Source organism: Cydia amplana, chromosome Z (assembly GCF_948474715.1).
Source record: "Cydia amplana chromosome Z, ilCydAmpl1.1, whole genome shotgun sequence".
NCBI classification, from domain to species: Eukaryota; Metazoa; Arthropoda; class Insecta; order Lepidoptera; family Tortricidae; genus Cydia; species Cydia amplana.
In genome coordinates this window covers 26,213,641-26,239,275 of record NC_086096.1, presented here as the reverse complement: position 1 = coordinate 26,239,275, position 25,635 = coordinate 26,213,641, and the positions used below count along the sequence as shown (strand labels likewise).

Here is a 25,635-nt window from a genome sequence, read left to right as displayed (position 1 = left end):
TAGAACGCAAAATGACCACATTATTTTTTCCGTTTATCTTAACTTTATAGCGATGTCGACGACGCGGGGCTCCTATTCTATGCAATGGGCACCGTTGCGGCTTCTTTGATGTCAAAGCAAAAGAAAAGAGCATAGGTTAAATTCAAAACACAGTTAAATTTTCAGAACGAACGCCTACATACTCATTCATAAAGTTACATCAGATTAAATAATGTTTTTAAGTATGTAGATCATGTTTTTTATTCCCAAATTCCCTTAAAATGTGATGATAAATACCTAATGAAAGTGAAGTAAATCGTCAATAGGATGCGTTACGTACTTAATATCTGCCTAGCTCTTGGTAATTCTTCAAATGACGTGCAGCGTGCAGCTGCAGGTGCGTCTACACAAATTAAATTATGATGATGTATGAATAGTTTAGGCTGAAGCTGGAACACTCGCTCTCCAGGAAATATTTATTCCTCTGGTTTCTGGTACAGGTGCTTCGGTTCTAACGGATATCCGGTCCATGATCGACCTTGCGATCGGCACGCCGGAGGTAAGCACGAAGCACTGAGTAAGAAAAGGTACGAGTAGGAACTCTTATTTTTTTTACTTAAAATTCGTGTATAGAACATTTAGAGTTGTTTGTCTCATCATTCATTCATGTATATACATATACCTAGTACCTACTTATATGAACTTTATTGGCATGGCATGAGAGCTCCTTTATGCGTTGTGTGCGCGAGTCGTCATGCCGTAAACAAGTTATTGTACCTACAACTCTGGCATTGCACGCTCGGTTCGGTGGAATACACTCGAACACTACCTAAGCGATTCCTCCGCTATAATCTTCGATCAACACGGGCTTCCGACACGGCTATAATGGTCCGCAAATAGCGCGATAAAAGCGTATTCGCCAAATCTGAACTCACCTTGTGACAACATTGACATGCAGATTGGTGTGGTGGACTTCTGCATGCTGCACACCGTGCTGCACTGTCTGGCCCAGCAGCTGAACGCCCTGGACAAACCCGTGGAGCTGCTGGGCGGCGCCGGGCCACAGACCGTACCCGGCAGGGACATACAGACCGTCGCCATCACCGAGTATATCGTCGAGACCGTCGAGGCCGTCCCCGCTGCGGTATTTAATTTGCTGATTAATCTGACCGGACCAGGAGGCAGTTCTATATTTATACGAGTACACACTTATATTGAATGAATGAATGAATATTGAATTTCATGTAACACATGGACACATTTTTATTAATAGAGCTTACAAACTAAGGGGTTAGTAGGTACAGCAAAAATTTAAAACAGTCGTGTAACAAAACAACACTGATGGGGGCATGCAATCCCTCACAGTGCAACAAGTAAGGACAGTCAACCCTGTCCGCTATCATTCGTAGGATGCTGATGGGACTGCCAGGCACACGGCGCACCAGGGATGCTGCGCGTGCACGCATGATAGTATAGGAACAATCCACGCGCGCCGTCGCGAACATCCCTGATGCGCTACAGAAACGAGGCAGCCCCATCAACACCCGGAATGCATTATTGTACTAGACCCTAAGGGTCCCATATTCCCGTTAACTTCACAACAAAATCTTGCAAGTCAATTTTAACCAACTTTGTTTTGAAATCTAGCGAGTATTTTTGATACGACCGGCAGCGGCTGGCGGTACGGTACTACAGCGCAAATTAATTAACATTTACATGTTTTACTAAAAATTAAGGCTTTTATTTTTTATTATAAATTATTTAGCCTGAAATGTATCATTTCATTACTTTATTTTTATTCAAAGCTTTCCTGTCACAAGTGTATGCAACTTAGTTAAGGCTAAATTAAATTTTTCTTTTAAAACCGTTTCGTAGCACTTAGAACAAAATTTTGACAGTTCCGAACAACTGACAGGCCGATTCCGTCCGGCGGACTGGTAATCAGTGGGCCCCTTTAGACTTGTTTCAATTTGCAGTTATATTAAAAATACACGCAGTTGCAGGACACATGAAATACAATAATCTGGTAGTAAGGACATGCGGCTAAAATAGTGTTTTTTTTTTAAATGAAAGTTTTCTCTAATAATTTGCAGTAATAACTTCCTCCTTAATATTATACAGTTATCATGTCTAATGTTCTACCATATCCATTAGATTAGTTACTTACCTACATTGAAGTTTTCTGGTATTTATTTATTTTTAACCATTGTTTCAGCCCGCGAAACCCAAGGCAGTAAAACCGCCTTCGCGTAAGTTATTTTTTATTATTAATTAGGCAGTTTTATTGTGGTGTTTCCTTCGGTTCTGGCTCCGCCCCACAGGGACTCAGGCGGGGACAGATTTGATTAGGTACCTACCTACATAACCGAAATATTGCATCATTGTATTTATTTAAATCACGTCATTGTGTTATAAGTAAATAACTAAAGTGCTGTCCGTTACTTGTATTTTGTCAAAGTTAGTTTTTAGTTTATGCTTAAAAAGTTACATTTATTTTTTTTTCTCCCACAGCACCTGCTGAGTCTACGATTTTAGTGGGTAAATAAGATACTTACTTATCCAATACTTAAAATAATGAGGATTAGGTATAATTACTTTTCTAAAATATAGATATTTATTATTAAGGAGTAGCATATACATATGTATATCGGAGCGAAGTAAATAATGTATTACGCGCAACTGTGTCGAAAATTTAAAGGGCATTTATGTACTGTAAAACGTTGTATGATACATGTGCGAATAGGTAATTTTCAACTCGTGTCTTTATCGCCACTCGTTTCGAATTTCCTATTTTTCGCACTTGTATCGCAATGTACTATTTCAACACACTTGCTCGTAACGTGGAAGTTATGAACCGCTTTTATGCTCATAATGTGCCAAGGAGGCATATATACCTCTCCCCATATTCTAAAACAGGATGAGTGCCAAGGAGGCGTATATACCTCTCCCCTATATTCTAAAACAGGATGAGTGCCAAGGATGCGTATATACCTCTCTCCATATTCTAAAACAGGATGAGTGCCAAGGAGGCGTATATACCTCTCCCCATATTCTAAAACAGGATGGGTGCCAAGGAGGCATATATACCTCTCCCCATATTCTAATACAGGATGAGTGCCAAGGAGGCGTATATACCTCTCCCCATATTCTAAAACAGGATGAGTGCCAAGGAGGCGTATATACCTCTCGCCATATCCTAAAACAGGATGAGTGCCAAGGAGGCGTATTATACATCTCCCCACATTCTAAAACAGGATGAGTGCCAAGGATGCGTATATACCTCTCCCCATATTCTAAAACAGGATGAGTGCCAAGGAGGCGTATATACCTCTCCCCATATTCTAAAACAGGATGAGTGCCAAGGAGGCGTATATACCTCTCCCCATATTCTAAAACAGGACGAGTCACAGTGATGCGTGTAGAACAACGTGATAGGACAAAAGTCCCCATTGAATATCCCAAAAAATATAATTACAAGTACATAATAGCTAATACCTATACATTAAGATTACCGCGTACCATTTTCCCCCCCACTCCTTCAGTATTGAGTAATAAGGGTAAGTAGGTATACTTAAGACAATGTGCAATTTCTTGTGCAATTATTCGCTTTATCGCTCTTGATGAAAACATTTTTACTGTGTTCTTATTAATCGTGAGGTGTTGTATTTGACATGGATTGTAATTGCAAAGGTATGTTCTATATTTTAAACTTACTTTTGAAAAGATTATTGCAGATTTATACATATTAATAGTATAATATACTTGGAAATACGTATTTTTTTACCCGTAACTAAAAGTTTATCGGGTTAAAATTAATTAAACGCCACAGTATGCCAAGCAGATATTTACACATGTCTTTCCTCTATCCATCTAGATGTGTATTTAAGTGAAATTACTGGCCGGTTTTCATACTATATTTTTTTTACCAGATACGGAAGTGTCAGTATCGAGAATGGATTTCTACAATACATGGCTGGCACATCCAAAATAATCCAGCCCTAGTAGCACGGTCGCATTTTTATCATTTATCACCATGCCTGTCACGTTCTAACAAGTATGTAAGTGCGAAAGTGACGGGCTTAGTGATAGTGGATAAAAATGAAACCGTGCTGAGCCCGCAGGTGCTGTTTAAGCTTGTGTTGGATAAATGTAACCTTTTAAGTATTATAGCTGAACGCTCAATTGTGGACATCAAAAAAAAATCTGTGATTTTTCACACAAAATTCACACAAGATGGGAAATAGTCCACAAGATGCGACAAGATTTTTTTTTTAAGTATTGTGGCTGGATTCACGGAGAAGATATTAAGTAAGGTGTCTGTGTGTCCCGCAATGCCATCTACATCATCAGACGTCGTACTGAGGCCTGGAAGACCAACGGCCGACTTTTGTGAGGTCAGTGTGAAAACCAAACGTTGTATTCGTGGTACATATTACTTATATGCCGGTCACGGTTCATAAATTATTAGTGCACAGTGTCGAACTTATGCAATTCGCCCTTTTGCCTATTGGACAGCTCTCTGAGGAGGCACAGGAAGCTCGGAATAAAGATTTAAGGAGGTTTAGGCAGTGAAAGCATATAACTGGAAACCGCCTTTGGGAACATTACCGTTCAAATTCTCGGGCCAAATTAGCACACATACACAATTACGCCTACATTTAAATAAGACGATACGTTTACAGAGCCTGTCTCTATTACACTAACGTACACAGCTAAGTGTAGATGAAATGCATATAATGGCAATAACTACCAATCAGCGACATTAATCCGCTAATAACCTTCTTGCTGTACGTACTGGCCGCTGAGAATTCGCGGTTCATATTTGATTAGAATATGACTTGGACAGGGATAGGTTTATGCCATACATTGAAGAACCAGTCAAATAATTCACGTATAATAATTTAATGCAGATTAAAAGATAACTACTTAGTTAAAATGTTGATATGAAATTAAATGACAGACTAACTCAACATAATTAAATATTCATTGTTGTATAAATGTATTCCGCTATAATAAGTATTTTGTATATTTTATTATCAATCTGTATGGCAGTGCGAAGTCACATTCAGAGCCCGTACCATGAGTCACTGACAGTGTCAAAACTGACATTACGCTATCGAGAACGTAATTTACTTTCTATACATCTCGTTTGCACTAATATGCGAGTACGAGCGAGATGTATAGAAAGTAAATTACGTTCTCGACGGCGTTTGTTAGTGCCAAACTGATGGTAGCCGTACTGGTATAGTCTGTCCGTTTTTCTAAGATCAAGTACGCCATAGTAAATGTATGGCGAACTTGATCTTAGAAATCGGACAGGCTATAGAGCTTGCAAAATTTACATGGGTAGGTACACGAATCGGGTCAAAAACATTTGAACAGGCGGAGTCACAATAAATCCCCACTTTCAGTTCCATTGGAAATATTTTATATGTATATAGCCGGTCAAGCAAGTTTGTCAGTAGAAAAAGGCGCATAATTACAATTTTGTATGGGACCATAACCGTTCGCGCGCTTACATTTTCTAAATTCGCCGCTCTTTTCTACTGACGGAAATGGCTTGAGAGAGAACCTACATATATGTGACAGTAGAGGGTGGATTAAAATGATCAACATTTTGAGATAATGTGTGTATTTGTTAAATTAATTCAGTGAAAGCGTGCTAGAAAAAAATGTATCTACATATAGGAGACCGGATATGATTATCTCACGGGTTATCTCATGAATAGAACATTATATATCTTGCCAGGCATCCACTCAATTTCATGTCTCTCTAATTGGACAGCTTTTTTCCATAGTTCTCTGCGAATAGCATATTGTGGGAATTTGAATGGAAAGTAATGTAAAATGACAATACCAAATTTGATTATTAATTTGAAATAACTAGGTAGTTTTTTTATAGCTCCATCTCATGAAATAAAAAAGGAAAATACAAATCTGTAAGAAGGAATTTATTACTACATTTATAATTACAGTGGAATCCGTTTATTATGACTCCGCTTATACTGACCAACCGCTTACTATGACGCAATTACTGTGCGAAGTTTGGTTTTCATATGAAATTCTTTGTGACAAAGTCGGATAAGATAACTTCGACCTATAAATACTATTTTTATGGAATTATGTCCGGTTATACTGACAAATTCGCTGGTTTTCGTGGCCGGCCCCACATCTTTCCCTGCGAGGACGTCTGTGGCGTTTAAATTGTTTTAGTTTTTACTCTCGGTGAAAGTTGATAATTGGTATAAGGTTAATAAAACTCATCTCTCACAAAATTGTTTGAGATTAATTTGGAAAAAATAAAATAAAAAGTTTATCAACTATGCTTTATATGACATCCGCTTAGTATGACATGTTTGTTACTTCCCTTCAATGTCATTATAAGCGGATTCTACTGTATATAGAAAATACCTAAACCAATCATAAGTTAATAAAATAGTCTACTTCATTTGGCATAAAACCATCCCTATTATCCTCGCAATTTAAAAAGTCGTATGTTGTTATGAAAGTCGTATGCAGTTGTTACGTTTTAGCTTAGCACGGTAGTATTGAAAAAATGTCGTCATGTTTATTCCAAATTTTACTGAAGTTATCTGTTTACTACAAGTGAAAAGTGATTCCACTGTCCTTGATATGAACTAAAACAACTTCTGCACCACTTCACGACACATGAAGACATTTTTAATTACAAAAAAACGTAGTTTTTATAAACCAATTTAGCCATCCGTCACTGACTGTCATCTCGGCCGCACTGAAGTTGCCAATCGAACACTCTGTAAGCACCGCCTACAATCGAATACTTTACGTTGGGTCATAATTGAGCGGACAGAATACTTCCATGGTTTATATGCGTTCACTGGGTTTAGGAGCATCATACTCAGAAGAAGTCACGCAACGCCGCAAATAGAGATTTGTTGAACTTGTTGTTAATCACATCTGATCCCTACATAAATAGTTCTAGAGCTCTTCCCAGGCAAAAAAAAGGCAAACTCTCCCCTGAAGTTTTATCTTTGTTAGTTCCTCCTAGTACCTATTAAGATATTAAATGTAAATACGGTTTCTAGTTTTTAGAAGCGCTGGTGGCCTAGCGGTAAGTGCGTGCGACTTGCAATCCGGAGGTCGCGGGTTCGAACCCCGGCTCGTACCAATGAGTTTTTCGGAACATATGTCCGAAATATCATTTGATATTTACCAGTCGCTTTTCGGTGATTTATGAGTCTAATTATATAATTAGACTAGATTAAACGTGTTAATATATATTTTATTTATTTTGATGTTTAATATATTGTTTGTTTTGATGTTTAAAATACATTTTTATAACCTTTGATTTTTTTTTGATTTTCCCCTTTTTTCAAAAATATGTACCAAAATACCAAAATTAGTAGGTATTGATCCCTGTAATTCATACACAAATAACACGAATAATAGGAAAAAATAATTTTGTCCAGCTGCGATGTTCTACACGCATCACTGTGCGAGTGCCAAGGAGGCGTAGGTATATACCTCTCCCCATACCTATTCTAAAATAAATAAATCTCTTTTCAGTGGAACGTGTCAAAAGGGATTCCTGTGAGTAATTTTCTCCTTGCGCAATCGTTTTTACTACCTTGCAATACTTCTTTACTCAACCCATAGACTAGGAATCCTCTAGACGGAGTTTAGAGCAATTATTTCATGGAACCGATGCTGCCAAAAATAGGGGGGTACGGGGGGGACGAGGTGAGCGAATCCCGTGCCGTGATTGGCCGGTTCAAAGACACGGACCAATCACGGCAAGGGATTCTGACACTTTGACTCGAAGATGGAGTAAAACTACCGTATATAGTGGCAGAGGGGGTAGCGTTACTATGCTCAGTCTAGAGGATGTCTTGTCTGTGACTCAACCTCTTTCATTATTATTTATACTTACCTCAAGTTAGAAAGTTTGTAGATAGGTAAGTGATATTCAAACTTCGATTGGCAGATACAGTAAAAAGTTAACAAGGCAGCTCCTGAAGTGGTTCAGTAACCGCACGAACTCCAATGGCTACAAGCCATTTTTAACCCCGACGCAAAAAGTGGGGTGTTATATGTTTGACGCCAATGTCTGATATGTATGTCACTCTGTTGGTGGCATCGTAGCTCTCCAACGGATGTACCGAATTCAATGCGTCTTTTTAGGGATCCGTACCATAAAGGTAACCAACAAAAAATTATGAATTTTTTACATAATAATAATATTACCATAAATATTACAGGAAAAATATAATCACACCTCTGTCTTGAAAACTTTTTTTTAATTATCAAAAAACTTTTTCTAATTTAATCTTATATTTTAGCCACTTTGCGGTTGTTTATTATGTTTGAAATTTCTACAAGATTACTCTAAAAACTCTTTTTGTCAAATAAAAAATTTTTTTAAAATCGGTTCACATGATAAAGAATTATCCCTGGAAAACCAACATACATACAGATCGCGGTAATTAGTTAATCAATTTGCCGATAGATGGAGCTGTACACAATTATGCTTCCTATATGTACTTCTAGTCAAAACTCTTTCGTGATTATCTGATTATAGTTACATGAGAAAAGTTTGTACGGAACCCTAGGTGCGTGAGTTTAATGAACTCGCACTTGAACGGTTTTATTTTTTATATTAATTATAATGATAGTCCAACAGTTTTTCTAGGTTTTCCGTTAAAAATGCGTCTAATATCCACTGTTACATACAGTCGCCATCAGATATATAGGAGCAACCAAGGCGCCACAAATTTCTGAACACGCAATGCTATTGTCAAGGCGTTAAAGTGCTTGTTCAGATATTTTTGAGTACCTTGGCCGCTCCGATATATCTGATGGCGACTGTACATTAAAAAAGATGTTTCTACATCGACTGAAGTGATGGAACTTAACGGGTAATTTCATCATGAAACATATGTCCATGTTGGAAATTTATCACCAATTATATAGGTAGGTACCTATTAACATTTCTTTGCGATCCTATATCCAATGTTGGTACCTATACAGCACCCATTTCCTATGTGGAACCCTCCGGGATGAAGACGACGATGCCCGATCGACCAGGAGCCGGCTCAAGCAGAAGTAAGCAAGGAAGCCAGCTAGCAAGCAAGAGTGGTTCGGAAGGTCCACCTGATTCTTCATTTGGAGGCCATGAAGAAGTTGTGAGGGGGTCACAGGCACAAGGCAAGCACAGGGAGCACAGGGAGCCCCAGCGGACGATGTCCTCGGAGAAACTGTCTTTGGTGACGTTGAGCAAGTTCAACCTGCTGGAGAACGCTGTTCAAGACCTCAAGGATCGCGTTTATGGTAGTATGCCAAAGAACGAGAACATATTACAGGAAGTCAGGTTCGTATGGTTTTATGCTGTAAGGTCAACCGGGATAAATTCGTCTATTAAAGATATATCTTCTAACGGAACAGATTCTAAAGGTTCTAGCAAACGGAACATATTAGAACTATTGCAACCCTCTTTGTTCGAAGTATGGTCACCAAACTTTTAATGTAGACGGCTAAAACAGTTATAATAGTATGCGTTTTGAAGATATCCTCAATAGACGCATTTATCCCAAGATTCCCAACTGACGCATTTATCCGGTTGACCTTATTATGGGACTTAGAAAAACGGCCGCAATGAATACGCTAAATCTGCCTTGAATTATGTGTCTCGTCATAGACGTAGCCAAAACGTGATTAGTTGAAAATGGTCAGTGTTATTTTTGTTACTCGCACGCAGTTATACGATTACCGAATATCGCTTTTGAGGCGGCGAGAACGCTTTATGAGCAATACATTTCAGCATGTACCTACATAGGTAAATATGAATTAAACATTTATAGTTTGTAGCTTTCTAGTAGAGCCCGAAGGCTTATCCTATTGTCTATTGTTCAGTAAAACAATTATAACAATTACGCATGCCTCATTTGCGCAGATCTCAGACAAACATGAAGGCAATTACTGACATGTGGACAAATTTGAACGTGTCGTCCCGACTCGAAGCGGCAGAGACGGGGCTCGCTAAGCTCAGCTCCTTGGTGGAAGACCTGATCAAGGAAGGCGGCCCGAGACCGGGGGCAATAAGGTACCTATCACACGACTTGTGGTTAGCAGAGATTCCTCTGCACCGACCTTGAGGATGCGAAGGATGGATTGTATGAAGTGGTTCTATAAACCTCATATTTTCATAAGAATTTGGCGTTTATGGTGGCACTGTCACACTCTGCAGCCTCATCATCATCATCAAGAATAAACCTTCATTCATAAACGCACTACAAGCCGCAATTAGCTAGTAATCGTTTGTCTTAAACTGTTGACTATTTTGACCTATTGTTAAAAAGAGATAAAACATCAATTAACTAATTGAGGTTTGTAGTGCATTTATTAATAACGCCATTAAAACTGCATGGTCATCAAGTTAACTGGAGACGAATTACAGCCGACTTCTGCCGATTCAACGCGTGTAGTAGATATAACTGTTTTATAGTTAAACCATTATAAAAAATCGGCCAAGACTCTTTGGCCTCAATTAACAAGAGTGGGTTTGTTATATTGTTTCGAGCAAGCTCAGGGAGTACCTAACCTATGTAGTTAAACACCTTAAGTGTCATAGTACTCATAGTATAAGAACGTATAGGTATTCTCTAAAAACCTGCCTATATTTACAAGATACAAGATACAAGACATTTATTCATAAAAGTCAATGTTTTACAGGTCAGGTAGGTACGTATTCAACTAATACTAGTAGGTACAGCATTTCAGGAGTGATATTTATGTCACTTAACTTATTATAAATAAAACATAATTGTAAACATAACAAATTCTAAATCAGTAGTATAGTCATTAGGGTCGCATATGGCTTAACAAGTCATCATTTTATTTATATGGTATACATTTGATTATACATCTCAGGTTATACGAGGGGCGTTCAAAATATTCTCGGTATTGATATCTTACAACCTCTTCTAAAATTTCTTTCGTTACTGGCCGCTAAGGTTTATTCATTGACATTAAAAAAAAAGTATAATTCGAACCGAGATGTTCTTTTGTTTTTCTGCAATTGCTGAACAAACATGAACATCATGTGGGAATTGACAATGTTAACTAAATTAGAACATCGATGCGTGATAAAATTCTTGACAAAACAGGGTAAAAATCAAAAAACCATAAAAGAGGAAATGGATTGTGTTTACCGTGAGTCTGCTCCTTCTTTATCTACCATTCAAAAGTGGTCAAGCGAGTTTAAACGTGGAAGGGAGAGTGTTGAAGACGACCCTAGACCTGGCCGGCCTGTAGTAGCTACTTCACAAGAAAATATTGATAAAGTGGAAAAACTTATATTGGAAGATGGTCGAGTGAAGGTAAAATCTATATCACAAGTAACCAATCTCTCTATTGGTACCGTACATGATATTATCCATGACCATCTTAATATGTCAAAAGTAAGTGGAAGATGGGTTCCGCGAATGCTGACTCGGCTTCAAAAAGACATGCGTGTAGCTTGTTGTTCCGATTTTATTGACCTGTGCGGTGAAAATCCTGATGAGGTGCTGCAAAGAATAGTTACTGGAGATGAAACCTGGGTTCATCATTATGACCCAGAGAGTAAACAAGAGTCCATGCAGTGGCACATTAAGGGTTCAGCTCATCCCAAGAAGTTCAAGGTCATCCCTTCAGCTGGCAAGGTCATGGCCACGATATTTTGGGATTGTGAAGGAGTATTACTGATCGATTATAAAGAAAAAGGTGTAAATATCACAGGACAGTACTACGCTAACATTCTACGTCAATTAAAGGATGCAATCAAAGAAAAGAGGCGAGGAAAGTTAACCAAAGGTGTTATGCTTCTGCATGACAACGCCCCCGTCCATACTGCTCATATTGCCAAGGCAGCTATTGTTGAATGTGGGTTTGAAACTGTTACTCACCCACCGTATAGTCCGGACTTAGCCCCCAGCGACTTCTTTTTGTTCCCCAATCTTAAAAAGGATCTGCGTGGAAATAAATTTTCCGATGATGAAGCATTGAAGGCGGCAGTGGAGGAGCATTTTTACACCAAAGATAAAAAATATTTTTATGCAGGATTAAAAAAAATAATTGATCGATCTTTTAAGTGTATGAACATAGGGGGGGAGTATATTGAAAAAAAAAAATATCAAACTTTTCGTACTTGTTTGTTTTCATTCTCATACCGAGAATATTTTGAACACCCCTCGTACATAGTACATAAATTACTTAGGGTTAGTGCACGTTATACACGTTAGGTTGCGCTGACACAAGCAATATGCGTTTATGTCACAATAAACCAGAGTGTTACTGTTAAACACTGAAAGTGGCTACTTGCCATATTACAGGCCCATGAGCATGTCGGGCTATGCTCAGTCTAGGGTTCCGTAGTTACCATTCTATCAGAACTGAGAAGAAGGCTAATCGGGGGCGATTAGAAAGTATCATGTACATTACAACAATAACAACAATTACAAGCATAAGGGAATACCTACTACCTTCGCAGCGCATTGTATGTCTTTTTATACTAAAAAGATATGACTTATTACAGTTATTACAATAACTATAAATCGGCTGGACCAATCATGCATGTTCGCTATAGTTTTCATTGAGCTTTGTTTTACGATTTTTTCATATGTTTTGGACCCTCTGTTCAGAAGTTAGAACGAACGAACTTTTGGAACAATTATTTCCGAAAATATTCACTTTATCAAAAAATGGTTGGTGAGACCCTTATTCGTTTTGTAAGGCCTATCCTACGATTGTCGCTTTAACCCAATGAAGTGAGGGATACCATTCAGTTATAGCGAAATTGTTTATTTTAATCAAAAAGACTCATTTTGTATAGGAGGTACCCAAAAAATAAAACTTTTTTATACTATTTATTTCCCCGTTCTGTCGCCATGCATGATTTTTGTACCTATTCATGCCAAATTTCAACTTTCTAGGACTAACGACCACGGAGCAAAGCCTTAGACGGACAGACAGATGGACATGCATGGCGAAACTAGTTGACTACGGAACCCTAAAAATCCGCATGTATTAGAGTTTGATTGCCCCGCTAAGTAATCCAAATATTTCGATGTCAGTAAGTGTGAAACAATTGACGGAGGACGGAATATTCATGACGTTTTTAAAAATAGTGGAACTGTACAATTCGTATGAATATGATACATATTCGAGTTCAGACCAACCAGTACCTAACCAGTAAAATACTATCAAAGTTTCACGTAGCGTCTTAACGTAGGCGAACAACACGCGAAGCGAAGCAGCGCGACGCGGATGAATCAATAAAGGAAAGATCTGGTTGCGAACGCGAAGCGAAAGTACCTACGATGTTATGACTTTCATGTCATGTGAATCTATTTCACACTGATTCAAATTATTTAATTCCAGTGCGGCGTTAGTAACACCGCCAGCGACGGCGGCAGCGCCCGCGGTAGCTCCGGCGGCAGCGCCCGCGGTATCTCCGGCGGCAGCGCCCTCGGCAGCGCCCGCGGCAGCGCCCGCGGCAGCGCCCGCGGCAGCGCCCGCGGCAGCGCCCGCGGGAGCGCCCGCGGCAGCGCCCGTGGCAGCGCCCGCGGGAGCGACCGCGGCAGCGCCCTCGACAGCGACAGCAGTAGCGCCGGCGGCAGCGCCGACGGCACTCGCTATCCCGCAAACTGAACAGTCAGTCAGATTCTGTAAATATATCTAATATACGATTTGCACGTCGTTTCTATGTGCAGGCGGGATGTCGCTATAATGAGTTACCAGCTCTATTTTTAAAGGTATGTGCCAAGGCACTTGTCATACCCATTGTTCTATTATTTAGACGCTCTCTAGAAGAATGCACAGTTACTGATATTTAGAAATCAGCCTTTAATATCATCCCTGTTTATAAAAAAAAAGGATCTAAAACGGATATAACTAACTACCAAAATACTCCTTTGAATGAATTTCATGAGGTGGTAAGCGTAGACTTGATTCATTTTACAGTTTTTGATAGTCTTGAGTCTTGAGTTTTATTTTTTATTTCACCAGATTGCAAAATGGACAATTTTGGCAATTGGAGCCTCCTTACCCATGGGATACCCTGGCCGCTGAGACGGCCCAAGAAAGGGACATGATACTGAACAAATTGAGTCGGCTGCGCACCGACGTCGACCTTCTGAACAAAACCTTCTATGATGCCATGAACAGCCTTCAGAGCAAATTAGGTGCGATTTTGTTGGTTGTTGTTGTCACGTTCAGTAAGAATCGAACGAAATAATGGTACCGTAAAAGCTACCAATTTGAACCCCATCCCATGTAGGTATCTTCTGTGTAAATTAATGGAAACCATTAATTTGACGGCATATTTATTTTAGAAGAATTTCTTAAATAAGTTGCAAAAATTAGCTTAGCACGATTTTATTTATCTTCATGTATTATATGTATATGGAAGTTAAATACGCTAAAGGTCCTCATCATTGGCCTTCGTTTGAGCCATACTGCAAAGCAACACCGTGTATACGTATACAAGTACCTACCTACTACCTAGTGGTGATATGTTAGTCGTTTAAGAACTGTTAAATTGTATACTAAAGTCGCATTTGAATGAACTGAAAAAACTTAACACGACAAATACTTGTATGAAATTAACGTGCGCTAGCGGTTTAGAACCTATATACTACAAATGGTACAATGTGGATTATTCCCACTAGTTACCACCAAGTTGTTACCAGTGGTAACTACTGGGAATTTTTTTCCCACCTTTTACCACTGGTAACTACTGGGAAAAATAATTCCCAGTAGTGACCACCAACTCTGGGAATTTTTATTCCCAGTAGTTGCCACCAAAATTTTGTTAGAGTTAAATACTAATAAAAGGGTCAAAAAGAATACTGTGTTCACGTCTTTCCTGTAGACATACACAAGAATTAAGGGCTATAAAGGTTAATTTTCGTATTTAATCCTTATCCACGTGAAAAGGTTCTCCTTTTATTTAGAGAACTATGATAAAATCATTAATTCATTACTTACATGCCCACAAGCTGACTATTGCCCACAGGAGAGAAAACTAGTGTGTTCGAGCGAACTGTACATTTTTCTCTCCTGTGGGCAATAGTTAACAGCTTGTGGGCATGTAAGTAATGATTTTATCATAGTTCTCTAAATAAAAGGAGAACCTTTTCACGTGGATAAGGATTAAATACGAAAATTAACTAGTGTCCGACCGAAGGTTCGGTTTCGGTTTCGGTTTCGGCCAGTTTCGGCCAAAAAATCATGTTTCGGCTGTAGTTTCGGTTTCGGCCAAAAAACGGCCGAACCTTTCGGCCGGGCCGAAACTTACGAAATAGTACTTCGGACAAAGACCAAAAGTTGGGGAACCTCATTGGTACGAGACGGGGTTTGTACCTGCGACCTTCGGATTGAAAGCCGCACGCTCTTATCGCTAGGCCACCAGCGCTTAAGGAAAGAATAAGAAAACTATTGTAATAAAAATAAATGTGGATTATTTGTGTAATATTACTCGTTAGCGGTTTAGGTTAGATTTATTTTAAGCGACGCTAAAGGCTACGCTCAACTAGTGCCGCAAAGTTGATTTTCTCAATAGTTAATAATTATTTTGCGAGGCTGAACAGCTGACTATTGATTAAAACGAAGAAAAAACCCTTAAAAGTGTCCCCAGTACAGTTTTCATACGAATACTCGACCTTAGCCTCACTTTTTAGCTCAATTTACCAATGGTTTGTGTTCTACATGTCCTCTACTTCAGCTTAACCTTTGGCCTCGCTGCGCCATGCTCGGCCTGCGGTCTCGCTTTTTAATACAATAGAAATTGGTTGAAGTCTGTACTCAACTACTTAACCTGAAGCCTGAAGCACGGCTTTGACTTCACATGAAAGTTCGCCTCAATGGGGCACTTCGGACTTTTAGGCCCAGGTGAAGATCGGTACCCGGCCTTGCGATATTGTTAACGAAAAATTTCGCGCTCGCTGCGCTCGCGTTTTTGGTTGAGCCTGTATCTACATGTTAGCTTGACTGGTGAATGAATAGAGTTAGACCAAGAAAATTCTGCAATGATTTTGATAGCATACGCAGTGCAACTAGTGCAAATGTTATTTATACGTCATAATTTCATAGAGGTTTTGACGTTTAAAATAACACTTGCACTGCGTGTGTTATCAAAATCGTTGCAGAATTATCTTGGTCTAACTCTAGTAATTTTCATAAAAAACTGCTTAAGTAACATCAATTTCAAGGACATTGGGTGTTGACAGCCCCATAATACGTGTGTAAAAGCGGTTTTAAGACATTTTTTCAACGATTTTAACAAGTCTACAAAAGTTTCGGTTTCGGTTTCGGTTTCGGCCGAAACTAGAGCCAAAGCCGAACATTCGGTTTCGGTTTCGGTTTCGGCAAAAAAACATGTTTCGGTCGGACACTAAAATTAACCTTTATAGCCCTTAACTCTTGTGTATGTCTACAGGAAAGACGTGAACACAGTATTCTTTTTGACCTAAAAACAGTATAAACAGTATAGTATAAATATAGAGTGATTTTGAATTACCTAATAAAATAAAATCACTTGAAAAATAATCTAAATGGATTATTACATTTATCCTTAGGTACATATATTATATTAGGTACTAGTACCGGTTTTAAACTGTTTCAATATTTTTGGTCACTTTTAAGGCAGTTTACTAAAACACTAATGAACTTATAATCATTTATTAATTCACTCTATATTGATACTGTTTTTATTAGTATTTAACTCTAACAAAATTTTGGTGGTAACTACTGGGAATAATTTTTCCCAGTAGTTACCAGTGGTAAAAGGAGGGAAAAAAATTCCCAGTAGTTACCACTAGTAACAACTTGGTGGTAACTAGTGGGAATAACCCCACAATTTTGGCAACCCTCACTTATTTCTTCTATTCATGTAATAAATATGTGGACAGATCCAAAAGAACAAATCTCACTACCGCCACCGCCTCCGCCTGCCCCAGTAGAAGAGCCGCTTCCCCCGCGTTCTCAGCCCGTGACAGTATTGGAGCCTCCTTACCCATGGGATACCCTGGCCGCTGAGACGGCTCAAGAAAGGGACATTATACTGAACAAATTGAGTCGGCTGCGCACCGACGTCGACCTTCTGAACAAAACCTTCTATGATGCCATGAACAACCTCCAGAGCAAATTAGGTGCGATTTTGGTAGTTGTTGTTGTCACGTTCAGTAAGAATCGAACGAAATAATGGTACCGTAAAAGCTACCAATTTGAACCCCATCCCATGTAGGTATATTCAGCGTAAATTAATGGAAACCATTAATTTGACGGAATATTTATTTTAGAAGGGCATAATTGTCTTACTTAATAAGTTGCAAAAATTAGCTTAGCACGATTTTATTTATCTTCATGTACCTATACCTATATATGGAAGTCAAATAGGCTAAAGGTCCTCATCATTGGCCTTCGTTTGAGCCATACTGCAAAGCAACACCGTGTATACGTATACAAGTATGTACCTACTACCTAGTGGTGATATGTTAGTGATTTAAGAACTGTTAAATTGTATACTAAAGTCGCATTTTAATGAACTGAAAAAACTTAACACGACAAATATTTATATGAAATTAACGCGCGCTAGCGGTTTAGAACCTATATGGTACAAATGGTACAATTTTGGCAACCTTCACATATTTTTTCTATTTTTGTAATAAATATGTGGACAGATCCAAAGGAACAAATCTCACTGCCGCCACCGCCTCCGCCTGCCCCAGTAGAAAAGCCGCTTCCCCCGCGTGCTCCGCCCTTGCCAGTATCATTACCATATCGACCACCAGCCACCACCGATGGTAATTTATTGAATTCAGTGTTTTAAGGCATTCTTACAAACTATTTATTTCTAGATGTTACCGAGAGACCCCTCTGCAGGACATGCATGGAAGCAGAACATACAGATTTCTGGTAGAGCAGGGTCTACCAGATAAGTAGCGACAACCCATCGCGCATTATTTCTACTCAGAATCACGAGCTTTTTTCATTTTTACTGAGAAAAAACGTGTCCCCAAATACTCAGAATCACGAGCTTTTTCCATTTTTACTTAGAAAAAACGTGTCCCGAAATTGTTTGGTTCGTTTGGTTACTGTTTTCATACAACCTTCTATGACCGTGACAAACCGGACCAAAGTTTGTATGATATTTTGGGGACATTTTTTTCTTGTATTAGGGATCGAAAGAGCTCGTGATTCTGCGTGGAAATTATATAAACATAACAATCTAAAATGCAAGTTGGGGTACAACTTTAAATAGAAATGCCTGGATACCTATACAATATAACCTGGTAGGTATGTGCCTTTTGTACGTGCATTTTACTGAGCTTTGTTTTCCGGGATGATTTCAGGCCACAGTGCGCCGGCGTCCCGTGGGTCGGCGGGGATATCCTCGGCCCTCACAGACCGGCTGGCGCAGCTCGAGCGTCGCATCAAGGAGTGCTGCGAGAGCATGGGCAAGGGCACCGGAACCGTCCAGGATCAGGTAAGGCGCACAACACAAGCGACGCGTCCTCTGCACTGCACCACGGAGCGCCATCGAAACTGGATGGTGGTGCAGCGATGTAGTGTAAGTAAGTAGCTGGACCTTGCACAATGGTCGTTGCCCTCCCTCCGTCAACGAAATCAACGTAAAATCTGTATCTACAAAAAAGGCGTATCTACTTAAATCAATAACGTTGTACCGGTCTATTGTGAATACGATTTCTTTTTTTGAGAAAGTTATTTGTTTTATAAGGGTCGAAAGTAGTTATTTAACGGCTCGTGCGTATATATGGACGAAGCGAAAGAAAATCGCGGAGCGTCTGGTGGCCGTAACTGGTGGTCATTGAGCTGGCGGCTTCCTCGCACAACGTATCAGCATCAGCATTACGAATATTACGACACAAAGAGGAAATGCCGCCCTCAGCATCCTTGGTACAATGCCTGAAGGGCCTATTTTAGATTTAAGCTAGGTAGTTATTAATTCAGTTAAGTAGTGTACCACTGTATATATCAATTATGTAAATAAATGGTTTTATTAGCTTTTAGTTAAATTAAAAGTCAATTCTACCAGCCAATGAGCACAAGGAAACAACTCAAATTTGCATCAGATTAGGTACTTTGCCACACATGTGGATAAAAATGCAACTTTTTCATTAGTTTCACTAGACCAATCAAGACCACCGTTACCAGCTGGTGTGGTGAAATAGTTATTTTCGATACAAGTGCGAAAAAGAGGAAATTCGAAACGAGTGGCGATAAATTAAAACACGACCGAAGGGAGTGTTTTAAATCGACACGAGTTGCGAATTACCTATTCGCACGAGTATCGAACAACGTTTTACAGTACATATGGCACTTTAAAGTTTCGACATACGCACGAAAAGTGTTATTTTACGCACTAGTGCACTAGTGCCCCATATGTACTGTAAAACTTTTTTCTACCATTTGATAACCTTTTGCCACTCTTTAGGGTTGTTTTTATGGGTTCTTGGCATCCAAAAGGTAAAACGTTATGTGTGTTGATAGCGTAGCATTGCATAAAATTAGTGCGATATGATTGGTAAGTAGGAATGCTCACGAGCTTTACTAAAACTCCTGAATGTCTTTCCTGCAGATTAATAATTTCCAAGACCAACTTGATCACCTTTTGCGTCAAGTTGGAGCTATGCATGAAGACCTCGGCGTACTCAAGCTGTCACCTAATTTGGCTAAAGATTTGGAAGGTACATTCAGTACATGATTATAGGCTGCGTTTTCACCAGATGTACGAGGAAGCGTAGCGAAGGATGTGTTTGTTAAGATATCCTTGCTCAATGCAGCACTAGTCAGCAATTTTCTATTGGTTCTTAACATCTCTGGTGGAAACGCACCTTTATTAGACCAAACCAAGTCAAGCTTTACATTTCAATTACCTACTAAGGAGTTTAAAATGTCAACAAAATAAGTAGGTAGTTGGTGGGAAACACACTTATTCATGGCCACATTATTTCTCCCCAGTTTTATCGGTTATCTCTATTCTCTACCTGGCCGCGTAGCCAACGTGACAAGCGCTTACGCTCCGTAGCGATCGAAACGCAACTGTCACTGTAGCACTAATATGGAAGAGTGATAGAGAGACACAAAGCGATTCGATGGCGAAGCGTAAGCGATGGCCACCTTGGCTAGGCCGCCAGGATTTGATAAAGATAAAAGTACGTAAGCGCAGCCGTGTACTCTTACCGTGAGTGCACGCCAGAGCGTTTGAAAAGCGTGCACGCTCCGAGCGTGCGTTTCGTGACCGAGGCAGTACCTATACCTATATGCATACGTACTTATACATACCTACTTATGAAAGTTACATAGATGTCACTGATGAATACATACAAACTTTACACTTAAAAACTACCTAGAAATGAAATATTTTATCACATCGCAATTTTCTATAAAGCAGAATACGCTTTTCATATACCACGCTCTGCTACCAATTGTTGTTTGGAGCAGCGGTTGAAAGAAAAAATACATTTATGAATAAACGTTTCCTAGATTTTCGTACATTGCCTGTCAATGTACCTACATACGAAAATCTATATGCAACTAAGCGTCTCTTCTTTAACCATTATGTTTTTATACCCTTTAGGGCTCTTGTGTGGCAATCCATCTAGTCTAGTTGTAGTCTTATTTAATTTATTGAATTCTCTATGAATCTGGTAACTAGGTACACTAGGCGCCTACACTACCTACCTAAAGCCAAGATACCTACAATCGTACTGCCGTCCTATAACAACATAAGTGATATAGCTGGTCAACCAAATCTTGTCAGTAAAAAAAGGCGCGAAATTCAAATTTTCTATGGGACGATATCCCTTCGCGCCTATATACATTTTTCAAATTTGCCGCCTTTTTCTACTGTCAAGATCTGGTTGACCAAGTATAGTCAGCAGCAATATACCTAAAGAGTAAATAAAATGTTGCACAGGTCTGTTAGAGCTGTACCAGACGGTGCAGGACATGCAGGCGCAGCTGCAGCAGGTGAACGACGTGGCTCGCCAGCTGGCCGGCGAGAAGGATGACCGCCATCAACATATTAAAGTACATACACAAACATAAAGGTTTTTTTAAATCTAAAACTGCTTTTGCTATCAATAGACCAAAACATTAAATTTACTGAACGTTTAGTCTGATATTAATTAGGTACCTATAAGAAGGTGTACCTACATATTTATGTAATCATAGGCACTTCTGGAACAAATTGAAATCCTTAAAACAATCAAAATGGACCGAGAAGACATGGCGGAAGCGATGGCTGAGAAAGCGGACCTGCGCATGCTGGCGCGGAAGGTTTCTCACGACCAGTTTGAGATGGCTTGTGAAGACCTCTCCAAAGGACTGGAGCACGCCCTCGGGAAGCTCAACACACAGGTTTGTAAACAATTGTGTCTTATGACCACTCTGAGAGTAGACGTTAGCAACGGCTAGACTCTAGGTAACGAGGTGTAACGAGTTAACGACACAGAATAACTAATAGTACTACCGGTAACGACCCTGTCGTCTGTATTAGGTACCCGTACTCTGGTCATTCCATCTTTATCAAAGGTCACAAGTTGCAACTTTGCTATGCCTACTCCATTAATAATTTGGTGAGCGTAGCATCTTCGGACGGGCTTACTTTAATAATTGTATTAATTCTCGCCAGGAAGCACTGTGGCAGCAGGTGTTAGACGACGTGCAGCGCGAGATAGAGAGCAAGCTGGACAAAATGGAGCTATCTCCACTCAAGGAGTTCTTCGAAAACAAGCTGCGCTTATTGCAAGACAATCTGAAGCAAATGGCGTCGTTACGTCGAAATGTCGAGGCAGCGGGCACCAAGCGGCAATTGCTAAGGTTGCTTGTCTAATCATACAGTATAATAAACCAAATACTGTAGGTGTACACCTACAAAAGTGCATACCCACTTTATGAATGGAATTCATTCGTATACACTTCTGCAACTCGCTTGCTCAAACTATTCTAGTAAACTTGATCTACCTATCAGTCACCGAGCTTGAACTTTTTCAGAGAGGTTAACTGCATATCCTGCGACGCAAATGTCGTGATGCCATTAGAGAACGCCTCTGCGATACCAAGCAAGCCTTTGCCTGCCCATCTATCTATGAAGCCGTACCTCAGCTACGAACTAGGTTCGTGCCGTTACTTACCAAAATAATGCGCTGCTTTTATGTTCCCAGATAAATATCTCGTCCCATCTCTTGTCTGAAAAACCTGGATTGTATTTTTTAAGTTCAAATTAAAATCATGCATGATGATGGTCGTAGGGCTTCAATCTGTATACTGTATGTATAATTTGCGCACCTACATATTTTGTATAGGTAAAAGGAACATTGGTAACCTTATATATTATTTTCCGCCTCCCGAGTCTTAAAAAAATTAAGTCATTGCGAAATAATTCTGCTAACCAACCCCACAGATACCATTCGCAAGACACAGGCAAGCAACCTACCGCAGCGTAACCTGCACGACTGGGAGACCATAGAAAAACAAAAGGCTCCCAAAGCACCTGTAAAAGTTAGGTAAGAATATTCTGCATTTTTTGACCTTCGCATTGAAAGCTTGTCCTTTGACGCCTTAAGACGGATAAGTATCCTTACGTATCCAGGAAGGTACCTAAGTACTTGGTAGTACACAGTCATTGGCCGTAGATACCTGGAATTATATAAGTAAGTAGGTACCTACGTTAATGTATTACAGGAGTCAATCAACTATTTCTTGTTGTTATTCTGTCCCATCATCGAGGAGACAATAGTAGCATAGATTGTTAGAAGAACTGCTGTACCATGTTCTACTAATATGCTCAGAGATGTCCCATTATGGAAAGGTCTTATAAGTACAATAAAATCTAAGTTTGGTTCATTGAAATACGAAAAACCTAGAATTTTAAAAGTGACTCAGGAGACTGTAACCATAGCAACGTGTGACAAGAAAAAGTTGATTAACCCACAGATCGGATACGGATAAGCACATTTGCAACCGCTACTGCGGCGGGTCGCACACGACGACCACTCCGGCGCAGCGCGTGGCGCGCACCGGCCACTTCATCAAGCAGTGGGGGCCGGAAGTGGTGCCGCTCTCCAGCGGCCTGGCAGCTGGCGACGACGGCAGGGTCAGTGCAGGGGCGGGTCTATGTTTCCAATTAGGATTTCTTGGCGTAGCACGGCACTAGGTACGAGTATAGTTTGTGCCTTATGAGAAGTGGGCCAAGAGATAGTTCAGAGCCTATAACCGCTACCAACATTAAAATGACTCCCATGCCTCGTTTCGGGAGTCATTTTGATGACGTAATTCCGCTGAACGTCAGGCGCATCAACATACTTAATTGATATCGGTTTCCGGCTCTGAACTATGACTCTAGAACTATAGCTATAGAACAATAATTATATAATTTAGTATGGTATGGGGCGGCAAACACCATATATACTGTTTTACGAAACATAAGCTCCATTTAGACAAGACAAGCACTTGCATGCAATATTCGATACGTTGTTAACTACAGAGTACAATGAATTCAGTAGATCCACCAAATATATACCGCAATGTAACGAAAATCGTATGCAGGCTCTTGAGCCGTCTAAATGAATGAATGATGACAAAAACGGAAACTAATGAGATGAGAAGCTCAAAAAGCTGTGACAACTACAGTATAAACAAATTGACAAATGAGACGATACCTACATGATGCTTCCGATAGATAGAGGCAAAAGTTTAATTTGTCTGCCTGACCGATCCTCCTTAGTGATAATGATAACTCGCTTATTTTATTACAGCTGTACAAAGTTTGCACCACGGAACACGCTAACGTTGGTCCAGGTATTATTTTATCTAAACTATAATTCAACTAGTTTTACCGCTTTTTAACCGACGAAAAAAACGGAGGAGGTTCTCAAGTCGACGCGTATATTTTTACGTAACTACGTAGGTAGGTATACTCAGGGCCGGATTAAGCATGTCGGGGCCACTAGGCAGTGCAATGCTCGGGGCCCCCGTACAGTTAATTCTGCATACATAAGTTCAGTTGTTCAGTACAGGCAAGTAAGTTTGCGGTTTTAATTTCAACCTTCAGGTGTCGGTTGAGCCGATCCGAACATGCCGAATGTTCTTTTCGCTGTTGCGTGGACATAAAGGTTTTTTATATTAGTTTTTGCCGATTCCTCCTTGCGTCCAGTGTGGGGAGAGCTCTTTTTTCTCAATAAGTAGTTAAATATTTTGCGAGGCTGAACAGCGATTGTCCGACCATATGAGCCACATGATTAAAATTAACCTAATAATAAAGATTTTACATGTGTTTAAATGATTATTCATTAACCAGTCAAACTAGTATGTAAGTACAGGGTAAATCGGAAAAGCAATAAAAATCGCGAGCGCAGCGAGCGCGAAATATTTTTGTGAAAAAATTGTGAAAGCGTGTTAAAAAGGCCTAAAAATCCGAAGTTACCCAGTGAGGTGAGCTTTCATGCGAGGTCAAAGTCGTGCTTCAGGATAAGCTCAGCTAGATCACAGACGACAACCAATGTCCATTGTATTAATAAGCGAGACCGCAGGCCGAGCTTGGCGCAGCGAGGCCAAAGGCTAAGCTGAAGAAGAGATTTGGAAGGCGAACCAAAAATTGAGGTAAAAAGTGAGGCTGAAGGTCGAGCTCAGCAATCTCCACATACTTAACAAGCCCGAAGCGTACTTAACCAGCGAGGTGAGCTTTCATGCGAGGCAAAAAGCTAAGCTTCTGAAATCAATGAATCAAAGCAATGCTCTGATACGAACCAATCGTCAAATGTTACTCAACAATAATATATGTGTCATACAAGAGTTACTCGGAGGGCCGAAGTTTCATTAAGAAGGTTTTAGGCCCTCGGGAGCCTGAAATTCGAGCTCGATTTACAGACTTTAAAAGCTATAAAATAACATCATTTACATAATCATTTGATGATTGTGTGTCTGAGAAACTGATATTGGACATTAGGTATAAGTAGGTAACATAAAAAAATATTTATGAATTTTGGCCATATGCCAAACTTGGCAAACACATTTTTTTTTGGCGCGCGCGGGGCCGCCCGGGCCCCCTAGCCGAGGCGGGGCCCCCTAGCCGAGGCGGAGCCCATAGGCAGTTGCCTACTCTGCCTTAGGGTTAATCCGGCCCTGGGTATACTACTAAAACAGTGTCAAAAATTACAAGTGCACTTTTATAACGGACATAATTCATTTAAGAAGGGTTTATTAGGTTCATACGAAGTTATGCGAGCCGATCTTTAGTAGAGAATTGTTGTAGGTGGATCAGTGGACCCGAATTGCCCGAAAAAGCAGAAGTCGCCGGAACCTTCCAAGACGCTGCCGAAGGCGCCAGTCATAAATCTAAACAAGAAGGTACTTAATCCTATTTCACGCATGTTTGTCAACCACATCATGCGACCTATGTCAATTATATGAGTAAGGGCGCCCGAAAATGTTGTATTTTGAATTTGTATTGCTTTTACACGCTACCCCATGATGTTCAACTTTGTTTCCTGTTCATGACATCCGAATTGATCCGAAATTAAGATGTATTCCCATTTGTCTCCACCGGGCACAGACAGGAATATACGCTGCAATCAAATCATTCCCATTTGTCGCCACCTAATAAACCGGAATACA

The 25,635-nt window shown here is 39.9% G+C and overlaps 1 protein-coding gene across 1 annotated transcript; it reads left to right on the top strand.

Annotated features, from left to right (window-relative positions):
• Positions 1-306: 306 nt before the first annotated feature.
• Positions 307-25,431, top strand: LOC134660662 (uncharacterized). Its single transcript, XM_063516439.1, has 20 exons — positions 307-376; positions 480-538; positions 938-1,123; positions 2,195-2,228; positions 8,986-9,325; positions 9,908-10,057; positions 13,375-13,647; positions 14,002-14,177; positions 16,905-17,144; positions 17,676-17,798; positions 18,348-18,481; positions 19,595-19,703; positions 20,936-21,048; positions 21,193-21,378; positions 21,653-21,840; positions 22,015-22,136; positions 22,424-22,526; positions 22,957-23,116; positions 23,778-23,820; positions 25,274-25,431. Exons 1-20 carry the CDS (start codon positions 307-309, stop codon positions 25,429-25,431), a joined length of 2,967 nt encoding a protein of 988 aa, XP_063372509.1.
• The last annotated feature ends 204 nt before the right edge of the window (positions 25,432-25,635 follow it).